This window comes from Lithobates pipiens, unplaced genomic scaffold (assembly GCF_037356315.1).
Source record: "Lithobates pipiens isolate NorthernLeopardFrog02 unplaced genomic scaffold, aLitPip1_a1.2 Scaffold_16, whole genome shotgun sequence".
Lineage (NCBI taxonomy): Eukaryota > Metazoa > Chordata > Amphibia > Anura > Ranidae > Lithobates > Lithobates pipiens.
In genome coordinates, this window is record NW_027507748.1 from 477769136 (window position 1) to 477784973 (window position 15838).

General features: G+C 42.9%; 1 protein-coding gene across 4 annotated transcripts in view; it reads right to left on the reverse strand.

The window, feature by feature from the left end:
• FARP1 (FERM, ARH/RhoGEF and pleckstrin domain protein 1) overlaps positions 1–15838 on the reverse strand; it is a 271079-nt gene that overhangs the window by 76230 nt on the left and 179011 nt on the right. For all 4 annotated transcript variants that reach the window (XM_077482994.1, XM_077482993.1, XM_077482995.1 and 1 more), the window contains exon 6: positions 2097–2194. In XM_077482994.1, coding sequence (XP_077339120.1) covers positions 2097–2194 — 98 coding nt within the window. The remainder of the gene's footprint in view (positions 1–2096; positions 2195–15838) is intronic.

Below are 15838 nucleotides of genomic sequence, written 5' to 3' on the forward strand. Positions count from 1 at the left end.
AAGTCAGGGGTCATTCCACCTAAAAAAAAACTGCAATAGCTACAAAGCAAAGCATCTGATCAGGGAAACAGGTACATAGTGTCTACTGAAAGACTATATGGCTTTTGATGCACTAGATTGGGACCTCTACCTTAAAAGTAACCAGCGCTGTGTCATATAAGCTAATATTCCCTGGCTGGCATGCTCATTGTTTGGCTTCTACTTAGTCCCTGGCCAGAAGCATGTATGAACACAGCCAGAGCGTTGGGAACTCCTGACCTGCATGTTTTCAAATCAGTAATAAAAACCTACAGGATCATCATGACTGCAGTTTATTTCTGAAATACCTGCATTTTCACAGCAGGTTTACAACGTTAAACAAACATACAGTCATTTTCTCATAACAGATTATAAGGAATCAATAGCCACATTGCGGTCTACACAATTATTTATGCTGTCTGTCAATCCATTTATAAAAAATGACTAAAAATATGTGGATTTAAGTAATTTTCCCTAAAGGAAAAAAGGGTCATGGCAAATCAAACTGTCAAGGAATTTGATGGTAATTTCATGGCTACGTAGAGAAGTACAGCAGTAGTACTGTTATTTTTTTTTCACATGAATCACATTTTGTGAGAGAGAGAAGTTACCCAACAAACATAGAAAGCTCAGAGTTAAAGTTGTTGTAAACCCTTACAGACCACTTTGTGCTACAGGTTAGCCTATAATAAGGATTACCTGTAGCTACCGAAGATATCTCCCAAACCTGCATGGTTTAGGAGATATCCCCTATATTTGCATGTGCCATTGTCATCGGCACATGCATACTGACACAAACTGAAGCAATGGCACGTATGTGGCGTTGCTACAGTGAGTGTGCCGTTATCACGCGCATGTGCGGGAGTGACGTCATCGCGGCTCCGGCCAATTACAGCGACGGAACCGCAATACCTGAAAGGAACCCCGGGAGTGATGTCGGCCACCGGAGCGGTGTATGGGCACAACAACGAGGGCTTCAATCTCAGGTGAGTATTACATAATATTTGTAAGAAATAACATGTTAAAAATGTTATAAAAATATGGAAAAGGAGAGCAACACCTGACCAGAAAGTTGTATTTGCTTAGGCCTATAAATCAATTAAAGTGTATACCTATGTTTTTACAAACTCTGCAATATAGAAAAAGACTGCTGATCTGCCAGAATGCAGTGTACTCTAAGGTGGTATTAAACCCAAAAGCAAATTTGCATTATGTTGCAGCTTAACATTTCCTAGATGTGATGGCTGCTATTTTCACCTGGTGATCTAGCCAGTAAGTCAATGTGTCAGTTACAAAGATGAGACAAACCGTTTACCACTAGCAGGGGTGCTTACAATGAATCGCTTTTATTTATGTAAAACCTTTAACCCAAAAAGGAAAGAAAATATATATAGCTGGCTACAATGTGTATTTAAATCTGGTAGTACATTCCAACACTCCCCTTCGCCCAACTGACAATGCTACTGTCAAAACATGCCCCCTGTGCTCATTCATCCAGAGTGGGGGCACTTTACTACAAGAGGTGTGTTACTGGTCAGATCATCAGGTGAAAGGGGGGGGGGGGGGGGGGGCAAAAAGAAAAAACATAATGCAGTTACCACATGTAAGGATTTATAAGCTGCAATATATTACATTTAAAATCACTTTAAGTTCCTCTATGAACTGGAAATACAGTGCCACTGCCAAACTGAAATAGACAGTGTAAGTCAACGCTGCCCACTTTTCCTTTGATTGGCTACAAGAACACTTATCGCCATTACATTAAGGGAGCTTTTGTTTAGTCCATCAGATGAGAACTCAGGCAGGGCTGACTTTTAAAGCAAAATAACATGGGGAAATGTGCAAGTACTGTATTGTAGATATGTACCAAGGTTTTTGTTGCATTTTGTCATGACATACACACTGCGAGTAAATTACTGGGAGAGAAGAGGGTGGGAGGGCTCCCATTAGAGCTACATTACTAGCTGGAAAGATAATTACTGAATTTAGACATTACGCCATTAGCAATTATGTATATATTCATTAAATATATTGACCTAAGGCAAGTGTCAGGCATAAAATTGTATGTAAAAACTTACATTGCACAATATGCGAAATTAAGAGTGCAGCGCTGCTTTCATTACACGTGAGCCTGCCGTGTACCATATCTTGCTTCACTTGCAGTGCAAAAAGGTACCTACAAATGTAGACAAGCAGACATTACTAGCCATGATTAAAAAAAGCAAACAAAACATCGGTCACTCTGGATTCAGTTCTACACACTGAAGGATCACACATTGTAAAAACACTTTCAACAAAGCTCATTGGAAATGTTACAGTACCCAATATTCCCCCTGCAGAAGAAACAAAGAGCCCTGATTAAAACATTCTGTAATCCTGTATCTGGACAAGAGGAAGCTATCATTTCACATTTAATTCAGTTCTGCTGTAAAACACCTATGATTTACAGAGCTCAGTAGCTTAAGGTGACAAATATATACTGTACTCAATTGGGACACATGCTCTTACTTATTAATGGTACAATAAATCCTACTGAGTGTTGCAACCCCTGTAATTTTCTGATATACACAATGATAAATGACATGCATCGGTGGAAGTGCTCTCCTTTGTGTGCATATACATATATCAGGAAGAGAACAACTGTAATTTGATATGTAACCACTTAGAAAGGAGAAACACCTACATATGGACAATGCAAGAATCCATATGAAATTAAGGTTCCAATTAAAAAAAAACAAGAATCCAGTACCCTCAGTTACAGGGTATTCAATTCTAGCATTTTTGCTTGCTCTAGTCAACTAGAATCCAGATTTTCAGAGGCCCCAAAAGCCCTTTAGTGTTGTGCTACAACCTTTGGTCAATGAGTTTAATCAAGTTTAATAAAAAAAAAAAAACTGTACCAACATAGCAGTTGTTTCTGCTATGTCTGACAATTAAAAATGTATTTAATAATTTAGCAAAATTGTCATACAGTATCTCACAAAAGTGAGTACACCCCTCACATTTTTGTAAATATTTTATTATACCTTTTCATGTGACAACACTGAAGAAATGTCACTTTGCTGCAATGTAAAGTAGTGAGTGTACAGCTTGTAAATGTGCTGTCCCTTCAAAATAACTCAACACACAGCCATTAATGTCTATGCTGGCAAAATAAGTGAGTACAGCCCTAAGTGAAAATATCCAAATTGGGCCCAATTAGCCATTTCCCTCCCTGGTATCATGTGACTTCTTAAGCCGCGTACACACGGGCGGACTGTATGGCCAACTTAGTCCGTCGAAACACATTTCAGCGGACAGTCCGCTCGTGTGTGGGCTTCAGCGGACTTTTTCAGCGTGCAGTCTGGTGTACTAAGTATTTCGGAATTTCCGTAATACTGTCCGTCATACTTTGGTTTCAGCGGACAATCCGCTCGTCAGTAGGCTAGTTCGACGGACTAAGAATGGCGCATGCTCAGAAAGGATTTACACGGCGAAAGGTTGCATTGCTGTGTATTGGACTTCCTATTTCTAGTCCCGTCGTATGTGCTGTACACGTCATCGCGCAAGCTTTCGACGGACTGTTTGTGCATCCGTGTGTGGTCAAGTCCGTTCATTCGAAAGTATGACAGACTGTCCGTCGGATTGTATGACGGACTAAGTAGGCCATACAATCTGCCCGTGTGTACGCGGCTTTAGTGCAACAAGGTCTCAGGTGTGAATGGGGAGCAGGTGTGTTACATTTGGTTTTATCATACTCACTTATACTGGTCACTGGAAATACAACATGGCACATCATGGCAAAGAACTCTGAGGATTTAAAAAAAAAGAGAAAAGAATTGTTGCTCTACATAAAGATGGCCTAGGCTATAAGAAGGTTGCCAAGACCCTGAAACGGAGCTGCAGCATGGTGGCCAAGACCATACAGCGGTTTACCAGGAGAGGTTCCACTCAGAACAGGCCTCACCATGGTCGACCAAAGAAGCTGAGTGCACGTGCTCAGCATCATATCCAGAAGCTGTCTTTGGGAAATAGACGTATGAGTGCTGCCAGCATTGTTGCAGAGATTGAAGGGGTGGGGGGTCAGCCTGTCAGTGCTCAGACCATACGCCGCACACTGCATCAAATAGGTCTGCATGGCTGTCGTACCAGAATAAAGCCTATTCTAAAGATGATGCACAAGAAAGCCCGCTAACAGTTTGCTGAAGACAAGCAGTCTAAGGACACGGATTACTGGAACCATGTCCTATGGTCTGATGAGACCAAGATAAACGTATTTGGTTCGGATGGTGTCAAAACATGTGTGGCGGCAACCAGTGAGGAGAACAAAGTCAAGTGTATCTTGACTACAGTCAAGCATGGTGGTGGGAGTGTCATGGTCTGGGGCTGCATTAGTGCTGCCGGCACTAGGGTGCTACAGTTAACTGAGGGAACCATGAATGCCAACATGTACTGTGACAAACTAAAGCAGAGCATGATCCCCCTCCCTTCAGAGACTGGGCCGCAAGTCAATATTCCAACATGATAACAACCCCAAACACAGCTCCAAGATGACCCCTGCCTTGCTAAAGAAGCTGAGGGTAAAGGTGATGTACTGGCCAACCATGCCTCCAGACCTAAACCCTATTGAGCATCTTTGGGGCATCCTCAAATGGAAGGTGGAGAGGAGTGCAAGATCTCCAACATCCACCTGCTCTGTGATGTCGTTATGGAGGAGTGGAAGAGGACTCCAGTGGCAACCTGTGAAACTCTGGTAAACTCCATGCCCAAGGGAGTTAAAATAATGCTGGAAAATAATGGTGGCCACACAAAATATTGACACTTTGGGCCCAATTTGGACATTTTCACTTAGGGTGTACTCACTTGCAAGTAGTTTAGACATGAATGGCTGGGTGTTGACTTATGCTGGGGGGCAGCAAATGTACACTGTTATACGAGCTGTACACTCACTACTTTACATTGTAGCAAAGTGTCATTTCTTTAGTCACATGAAAAGATATAATATAATATTTACAAAAATGTGAGGGGTGTACTCACTATTTCAATGTTTTGGCCCATATAAAATTTCAGTAAAATGTTGGATAATTGCATGCAAAATACATAAATTAAATTAGTGGTCTGGTAATCATGGTGGGAACACATATCCCAGTGTTTATATATGAAAAATTTGTTCTAGAATCATACATTTTAATAAGCAAATTAACGCAGAAACCATTTACTATAGCTGAAGATCATTTAAACAGGTGTATTCCTTCCATTCATCAGAAAAGTGCTGTAAACTGCTAACACAAAGCTTGATTTGAAAAGCAGAAGATCTGGAGCAGAGCTGTACTTCACATAAACAATTAGTTATCTTAGTAAAAAGCCTTGCAAATAAATTCAAAAATAATCTTTTTGTGTAAATGAATGCAAGCGAAAATGGCTGTTTGTGCCTCGGGGAGACATAAATCAATAAACCAGTGATTCGCTCTGACAGTCAGACATGACTATTATTTGTTGGCGCACAAGAAGTCTGTTAGCTGGCAGTTTACAGTGTAGTGTGTTCATCTTTCCCAGACAAGGGTTCATTGAATCACATCAAGTCCCACTTATTTCTCAACAAATACATTATAACTGGACAACAGAATTGTAGGAAATTTGACAATATTAAATACAACATAAGTTCTCCCTACAATTATGTCTTGCCCATGTTGATTTAGATTTCATTTTAAAGGGTAAGAATATCCATAAGTGTTATTTCAGCTAGAGGTGGAATCTTGGTGAGCTGGGTCATGCAGTGCACTTCTTATGTACCTTGAGGAGAGCTGTAGCAGTAATCCCTACTCTAAAGTTTCCTCCTGGATTTTGGGATTTCAAGTCACTTTTATCCCCTGTTGCATTTGCCATATTGGCAAATTTATTTTTATATATATTATATATTAAAATTATATATATTTAATATTGTGTCTTATAAAAAAGTAATTGCAACAATCCCTTTTACGACCCCTTCCAGAGTTGTGCCTTGTAAAGATGCCAGGTCCACAGCACACACAATTGTTCATTGAGTACTTGCCACTCTTTAGTAGGGACATTTTTTTTTTTTTTTTACCATAAGCATCCACATCTCTATCACTCACCGTTTTCTCAAAACAATGTTTTTATTAGCTTCTATGTAAAATCCTCCGACACAGATTATACTGCTTTCTCTGGTAGTTCCCAGCTACCCCCTCACACAATATTCTCTCAAAGCCTTTCCCCTTGGGATCAAGATCACATCCACTTTCCTGATTCATACTATGTTGTGTGACAGTTCCTCCCCTACCAGAATGTAAGCCCCCCCCCCCCCCCCTCCTGTCAATACTACATTTTCTCAACCACCTCCCCCCCCCCCCCCCCTTCAGAATCCTCTACTGCCGTCATACTCTCTGCAGTCTTCTCCTGCTCATACAATTTGATGTAACACCTTCTGCCCTACTCTCTTGCACATACTTGCTGCTGTCATACCCTCTGCATTATTTTACTGTCCATACTTCTTGCTGTCATGTCCTCTGCATTCCTTTCCTGTACATATTTCCTGCTGTCATATCATCTGCACAATTCTGCCCCGTACACACGATCGGACATTCTGGCAACAAAATCCATGGATTTTTTGTGACGGATGTTGGCTCAGACTTGTCTTGCATACACATGGTCACACAAAGTTGGTCGGAAATTGCGAACATCAAGAATGCGGTGACGTACAACACTTAAGACGAGCTGAGAAAAATTAAGTTCAATAGCCAGTCCTGCTCTTCTGCTTGATTCCAAGCATGCGTGGGACTATGTGCGTCGGAATTGTGTACACATGATTGGAATTTCTGACAACGGATTTTGTTGGAAAATTTGAGATCCAGATCTCAAATTTTGTTAGGCGGAAATTCCGATGGAAAATGTCCAATGGAGCCTACACACGGTCACAATTTCCAACAAATGGCTCTCAATGAACATTTTCCATCTGAAAATCTGACCGCGTGTACATGGCATTCCTGTACATATTTCCTGCTGTTATAAGCTTTGCATTCCTTTCCTGCACATGCTGAAATATCAACTGCATTCCTTTCTTGTACACACTACCAGCTGACATGTCCTCTGCATTTCTTTCCTGTACATACTTCCTGCTGTCATACTATATGGATTTATTTCCTGCACATACTGCCTGCTCCCATACCCTCTACATTTCCTTCCTGTACATACCCTCCTGCTGTTATAAACTTTGCATTCATTTCCTGCCCATGCTGTCATATCCTCCGCATTCCATTCCTGCATATACAGTTACTTCTTGCACTCATATCCTCTGCATTTATTTGCTGTACATACTTCCTTGTTCTCATAACTTCTGCATTCCTTTACTTTCCTGCACATACTTCCTGTTGTCATATCTAATGCATTCCTTTTCTATATACATACGTCCTGCTGTTATACCGTCTGCATTCCTTTCCTGCACATGCAAGCTGTTGTCATAATGCTTTGCATTTCTTTCCTGTGCATACCTTCTTGTCAAATCCTCCATCTTTCTTTCTAGTACATACCTCCTTCCGTCATATCCTTTACATTTCTTTCCTATACATACTTCTTGCAGTCATACCATCTGCATTCCTTTCCTGTTCCTATGGTCATACCCTGTACACTGCTTTTCTACCAATGCTTGTCACTGTACATTCATATACCTCTCCTGACAATAAAGTTGGCCATCCACTGAAGTTCTTCCAGTTCAGCAGGGACTGAACAAATCTCGATCAGCGTCTGGCCATCCCCGCTCTACAGAAAGCAATCATTTGATTAGCTTCTGTCGAAGGAACATGTTGGAAATTTTTTCTTGATCAGTGGCTGCAGTCAATCAGCTAAAGCAGCTGATCCCTGAATTTTATTAGCTCGGGAAGCTGCTGTCAGAATATAATGTCCTGGGGCAGGGACTCCTCCATCCACCTCGCTTGTGTGAAGGAAACTGTATATGGCTAGCTTAGGGCCCTTGGTGTCCATCAGCACTTTGATTATGCACATATTGCCTGCTACCATACATGATACCACTTCTTCCCTGCACAAAATGCCTGCTGTGATACCTTTTAGCACTCCTCTTCTGAACATAGGCCCACTTCCATACCTTTCACAACTTTTCTCCTGCATATACTGTCCACTGTCATATCCTCCAGCACATTCTTCCTGCTGAGATATATCGTCCAGCATACTGTTCACTGGCATAACCTCTAACGACCAACTCCTGAACATACTGCCCATTGTCATACCTTCTGGTCCTCCTCTGGAGCAAAAAATGTAAGTTTCCTTCTTCACCAGAAAATTGTTATTCTTTGAAGTGATGGTTGCATTCATTTTCTTTTTAGTTTCTTTCTTCAATTTTCATCTGGCCAGTAACTCTGATTTTTATTTTTTTTTTTAAAGAACAAGCTCTCTTGCAGATATACGAGTCACATAGATGAGAAAAACCCTTCAACACTGGCAGGTGGGCTTACAATGATCAGTTTTTATTAACGTAAAAACTTTATCCCAAAGGAAAAACGGTTGCTGTAACCGTTCATAGAGCGGTGGCTGGAATTTGACTTCAATTAGTTAGAGTATCTAAATCTGCTAATCCATCTAACACTCCCTTCTCCCCCAGATTAACCACGCTGCTTTCCAAAGGTGTCCCTGTGCTCCATCATCCAGTGTGAGAGCACTCTAATACAGGTGTGTTACTGGCAGGATCACCAAGTGAAAACAGATGGTAAAAACAAAGGTCCTTTTCACACAAAGGTCAAATTGGGTCTGTCTGGAAAATGGACCTTCCATTCTCCTCTATGAAGCGGCTGATGCAAACGGACTTGTGTCCATTTATACCTCACTAACTCCAATCCCTTACAATCTGGATCAAATGGAAGAGGATCTACTCTGTCTGGCCGGATCGAATTGCAGGGCAGTTGTGTGTAAACAGACAGCAGGTCTGTTTACATCTGAATGCCCATAAAGCAGACATGGACCTGTCATCTGGCCCTCCCGATCAGCTTAACAGGGAATCAGTGGACAGATCCCCTAGTGTAAAAAACAAATCTGGCCTGTGTGAAAGGGATCTTATACCACATCTAATGATTAATAAGCTGCAATATATTACATTTTTAATTCTGAATTTAATACTGCTTTAAACACTGTATGTAATATACCAAACATTACCCATTCTAAATAGAGCCACAGTTCTAGTTAAAATATAAAATCATTTCAAAACCCAGCAGGGAGCACATGGCTGCTTTTAATGGTAATGGCAGTTATGCAGGTCACGGAAATAACCTGCACAGATTTCACTGCCAGGATCTCAGAAAAATAGACGAAAACACAAGTTTAACTCATCTGAATTCAATAAAAAGCGAAATACCATTTTTTATCAAAACAGTCCATTAAAGTAACAAACTCTGGTAAAAAGAATCTGTTCAAGTATGTACTCACTCAAAAATACCTTTTATTGCTCTCAGCCTGCTCCAATTTTTTATTTATTTTTTGACCCGGGCAACATAGAAAGGAGGGCAATCTTTGGGGAGGTCGGCACTTTCTTATTAGAAATAGAATTGTAGCATTCAAATACCTGAGTTCCAAAGGGGCGGATCCTCTCACAGTCCCACCAGACATGTAGGTAATTCCCGGCAGAGACATCGCAACGCCAGCAGGTGGCCAGAGAAAACGGAAAGATTTTTTGCAGAGTGGTGGGGTCTCTGTACCACCTAGATAAGATCTTATAATTCTTTTCTTGAGAATAACAAGAGATTGTTGATTTATGTGTAAAGTGGAAAGATGTTTGCCATTCCGGTCTGGAGATGTCCTCACCCAGGTCCGCAGACCACATCCTCGTATAACGTGGTAATTGGTCATGCGTTAAGGCCTGTAACAAACTATATAGGGATGAAAGAAGGTGCATGGGCATTTCCTGAAGGGAACACAAATCTTCAAACCCGGTATATGTGCAGTGTATTTGGGAGGAAGCGTGTAGGTGTTTGGTGAATGTAGACATAGGTAGGGCAGTAAGCCAGTCACAGGGTCTCTCCTAAGAAACCGGGGTCCCCTGTGAGTGGTGCCCTTTAAAGAATTAATACAATTAAAACAAACTATCAAGCTCCCAATAAAAAGACAGCATGAACATCACATAGTGTGTCACAGTAGTGTCCTCTGTTCCCCTCAACATCACCCCCCACATTAGTGCACCCTGCCACTCTGCCCCCCCCCCCCCACACCCCCACATAAAAGTCTTTTTCACATCACCCTCCCATGGAAGTGTCCTCCGCCCCCCCCTCCCCCCCCCCCCCCAAGTAGTGTTCTGTACCCCCTCCACCCAAAGGCAGTGTCCTCTGCCCTTCAAATCAGTCCCCCCTCATAGTGTCCTTCCCCCCCCCCCCCAACAGTAGTGTACATAGTGTCCTCTGACCCCTTCACATAAACCCCTCCCCCCATAGCAGTGCCTACTGCCCCTCTTACCCCACAGTAGTGCTCCTAACCCTCCCCCCACGCAGTGTCCTCTGTCTCTCTCGCATCACCCCCCACTGTAGTGTCCTCTACACCTTTCCTTCACAGTAGTGTCCTATACCCCCAAAACAGTGTCCTCTGTTCCACTTCACATCCCCCCCCCCCCCCCCCAACTGTAGTGTCCTTCACTCTCCCTATAGCAGTGTCCTCTACCCCTCAAAGTGTTCCCTGCCTCCCCAACCTCCAAAGCAGTGCCCTCTGTCCATTTCTCATCAATATCCCCGTTCCCTCCACTGTAGTGTCCTCTGCGCCCCCCAACAGTGTCTCTTCTGCGCCGCCGCCCCCCCCCCCCCCAACAGTGTCTCTTCTGCACCCCCCCACCCCTATAAACAGTGCTGTGTAGGTACTTCTTCCTACCTGCCAGTGTGTGTACAGCACAGCAGAGATCCAGAGACAGCATAGTCCTGGATGGAAGGCGGGAGATGCCAGAGTTAACAACCAATCAACCAAACAACCAACCTAGCAACCAATCACTAAGGCAGTTCCCACCCTCGCCCACAATACAGCACTAAGCTGCCTCCCGTTCCCTGCTCTGCAGTGAACATAAAAGTGGCGGAGGCTGAAGGGAGGCAGATCTGTGTTCACGATCCACCTGTCGACTTCCTGCAGGCTATTGGTCAATTATACATAGTTACATAGTAGGTAAGGCTGAAAAAAGACACAAGTCCAAACTGTGTGTGATCATATGTCAGTATTACATTGTATTTCCCTGTATGTTGTGGTCGTTCAGGTGCTTATCTAATCGTTTTTTTTTTTAACTAATGATGCCCCCCCCGCTGAAACCACCGCATGTGGAAGGGAATTCCACATCCTTGCTGCTCTTACAGAAAAGAACCATCTACGCAGTTTAAGGTTAAACCTCTTTTCTTCTCATTTTAATGAGTGGCCACATGTCTTATTAAACTCCCTTTCCGCTAAAATGTTTTATCCCTGTTGTGGGATCACCAGTATGATATTTGTAAATTGAAATCATACCTTCTCTCAAGCGTCTCTCCTCCAGAGAGAATAAACTCAGTGCTCACAACCTTTCCTTATAACTAATATCCTCCAGACCATTTATTATCTTTGTTGTCCTTCTTTGTACTCACTCCATTTCCAGTACATCCTTCCTGAGGACTGGTGCACCGAACTGGACAGCATACTCCAGGTGAGGCCGGACCAAAGTCTTGTAGAGTGGGAGAAGTATTGCTTTATCCTTGGAGTTAATCTCCTTTTTAATGCACGTCAATATTCTGTTTGCTTTGTAAGCAGAATCTTGGAATTGCATGTCAGTGCTAAGCCCATCTACTACTAGAACCCCCAGGTCCTTTTCCATCCTAGATTCCCCCGGAGGTTCACCCCCTAGTGAGTAGGTTTTTGCCACCCAAATGCATTATTTTACATTAAACCTCATTTGCCATGTAGTTGCCCACCCCATTAATTTGTTCAGATTTTCTTGCAAGGTTTCCACATCCTGCGGAGAAGTTATTGCCCTGCTTAGCTTAGTGCCCGCAAATGGAGAGATTGAACCGTTTACCCCATCCTCCAGGTCATTTATGAACAAACTAAACAGCACAGAACCCTGGGGGACCCCACGTCCCATTCCTGACCATTACAAGTATTCCCCATTGATCACCACCCTCTGAACTCACCCTTGTAGTCAGTTTTCAATCCATGTATTCACCCTATGGTCCATGCCAACGGACCACGTCTAAGGGCCTTCCTTTATCTAGATGGCAACATACCTCCTCATAGAAGGTTAATAGTCCCTTATCCACTCCAAGAGCTTGCATGCTATTGATGTTAGGCTAACTGGTCTGTAATTCCCAGGGATGTATTTTGGCCCTTTTTTTAAATATTGGTGCCACATTGTATTTTCTCCAATCGGCTGGTATCATTCCAGTCACTAAACTGTCAGTAAAAATTAGGAACAATGGTCTAGCGATTACTTGACTGAGTTCTTTAAGTACCCTCGGTTGCAAGACATCTGGTCCCGGTGATTTAACAAGGTTATGGTTCCCAAGTCTAGTTCTAATTCTGTCCTCTGTTTTTTTTTTTTGCTTTCCTCCGCTATGTCCTGTGTTCCTCCTTAGCTGCCCTAATTGCACCCTTACATATCTTGTTGCATGCTTTGTAAAGTCTGAATGCTGATGATGATCCCTCAGCCTTGTATTTTTTGAAGGCCTTCTCCTTTGCTTTTATATGCAATTTTACATTGGAGTTAAGCCATCCATTGTTCGCGCTTTTAAATTTCCCAATTGTTTCCTAAATTGGCCCCTATTTCCACATCCATGATCAGGTCTGTATTGTTGGTAATCAGTAGATTTAGTAAAACCTTGTTTCTAGTTGGTTTCTAGGTCCTGCAAGACATTTAGGAACTGGTGAGCCTTAGATGAAAGCATGGTTCCCTCCACCCAGGTCTATGTCTGAATAATTAAAATCCCCCATTATGATAACCTTTACCATCCTTGCTGCTAATCCAAACTATGATAGGAGGTCCGTCTCCCTCTCCTCCCTCAGGTTAGGGGGCCTATAGCATACTCCCAGTATTATTTTCCCCTTAGCTTCATCCCTTTGGAACTCTACCCATAAGGATTCCACCTCCTCCCTAATTGATATCATCTCTCACATTCACTTGTACATTATTCTTGATATATAGGCATACCCCTCCCCCTCCCCCTTTTTTAACCTCTCTATCCCTGTGATAAAGGGCATACCCTTGAATGGTTGCCAGCCAATCATAAGAGCTGCTGAACCAGGTCTCTGAAATTCCCACAAAATCTAAATCCTCCTCGTTCAACAGTATCTCTAGTTCACCCATCTTGTCCGCCAGGCTCCTGACATTGGTGAACATGCCACATAGTTTAGGCCGGTTGCATATTGTCCTCTTATTAGGTGTTCAGAGATTGCAAATAGGACTTGTTACTTTACTTACCTAGGGTTTATGTGCTTTAGTCAACCTACCACTAATGCTCCCCAATACTACCCTCTGGAATATGTTCATTGCTGACTATCTCTACCTCTGGAAATTCCCCCCGTCGCCTAGTTTAAAAACCTCTCTAACTTTTCTGGCCATCTTCATTCCTAGCAGATCTGCACCCACCTCATTTAGATGCAGTCTTCTATAGCAGTGGTCATAAACCCTGTCCTCAGGGCCCACTAACAGGCCAGGTTTTATGTATTACCTTGGGGAGATGTAGACTAGAATACAATCTCTGAGCAGCAAATGAGATCACCTGTGATGTATTTCAGTTATCTTGCAAACCTGGCCTGTTAGTGGGCCCTGAGGACAGGGTTGAAGACCACTGTTCTATAGAACTTGTGACAGACTGAGAAGTCGGCCCAGTTCTCTAGGAATCCAAACCTCTCCTTATTACACCAGTTCCTCAGCCACTTGTTCACTTCCCTAATCTCCCTCTGCCTTTCTGGTGTGGCTCGAGGTACCGGTAGTATTCCTGAGAATACTACCTTGGAGGTCCTTTTCCACAATTTAGCTCATAAGTGTCTAAAATTGTTCTTTAGGGCACTCCATCTGCCTCTGTCATTGGTGCCAACGTGCACCATGACATCTGGGTCTTCCCCAGCCCCTCCCAGTAATCTGTCCACCAGATAGTTATGTGCCAAGCCCGAGCGCCCGGTAGACAGCATACAGTTTGGCGCTTCAGGTCTTTGTCACAGATTGCCCTCTCTGTCCTTCTAAGAATCGAGTTCCCTACCACTAGAATCTGTCTATCCTTTCCCTTCTCTTCCCCCCCACTCTCATTGGAGGAGTTCTTCCCCCCTGGCAGCTAGGAGAGTCCGTCGGCTTCAGCAGTGCTGGTCCCTGACCGGTTTCACCAATGTCACTCAATGGAGCGTACTTATTGGGATGCTCCAGCCCAGGATCGGCCTCCCTGGCACTTCCCCCTCCATCCTTCCCGACTGTCACCCGTTTCTAGTGCCTGCACCTCGTTGTCTCCACTCGCCTCTGTGCTGGCCTCTGCCGGGTACGTTCCAGACTCTCCTTTAGTATAGAGGGTCTTCTCAGTGCTGACAGTTGTTTCCCTAGATTCAGAACCTGGGCGTCCAGGGAAACAATGTACTTACATTTTGCACAGCAGTATTCGCCCTCAATTAGATGATCAAGGAACGCATACATGCCGCAAGTTGTACACAGAGTCGCATCTCCACACCAGCTGGGCATCATACCTACTAATTTTATGAGGATTGGGGATTATACCCTAACCAAATTACAAAACAACTAGCTTCCTGACACTAATACTTAATACACAGGTACTCAACAAGGCAATACACAGGTTCTCACCATGCATGTGCACTCGCAGCACTCGTGTACTCACTGCCCACATGCACTCACAATACACAGGTACACACAATACACAATACTCAGACAACATTCAGGTACTCCCAACACAATTGCGATCCGCGGCTTGCCAACCCCTGCTTTAACTTTTATGAGATTAAAATGGTGGGTTAAGATTTAGGTATTCACCTTTGTTTTTCATTTTAACAAGAGACCCTGGAACCAGACCTCATAAGTATGAGCAACAGCCCAGATGTCAGCTGGGATCATCATATTCCAGTTTTTAACAATAGTTCAAAAGAAGACAGTCTACGCCAATATAATGCGGATTTTATAAGAAAAAAAAATTCTGGCAGGTACACAGTGCCAGCACAGCTGTTTAGAGATGCACAACTGCACTGCATTGGCGGACAAATTTCACTGTATAACAATGTCTATTTTCCCATGTTTACCCTGTCCTGGCTTTTCTTTTTTTAAACAAGGTTTATGTTTCAAAATAAAATATTTTAAAACAAATACAAATAACCTCTTTAGTGGGCAGATCTGTGCTGTTCATTTCACATTGCCAGAATGACTGAAAATCTTCATAGAGCTTTGAATGAAGTTGCCAGCTGGACATGTTCTGATAATTCATAACCTGCCAAACCAACATTCTTGTAAGCCAACAAGAACTCTGGCTTTCCAGAAGTGCCGTTTCTGAAGAGGATTTCGTATCTGCTGTTTCAGAAGCGAGGACTTTACTATTCTATAGGTTTTAACAGGCTTGCAGTTTAATAGTTCTTCAGGCTGCCTGTAAGTGGGCCAACTTACTGGGCAGGTCTCTAGCATTATAAGAAATGCATATTTCTTTCCAGTGTACAGATTTCCATTACACAGACAGCTCTCAGGAAAGACACTGCAGCCCCTTCATACCGCTAAAGGAAAAAAATGTTTCTGTATACTGTTTACTTTATATACAAAGGCGGTAGTCCAACTCTGCTTCCACAAGGTTCACGTCCAGCTTATGAATACATTAAAGCCTACATTTACCTTAAAAAATAAATA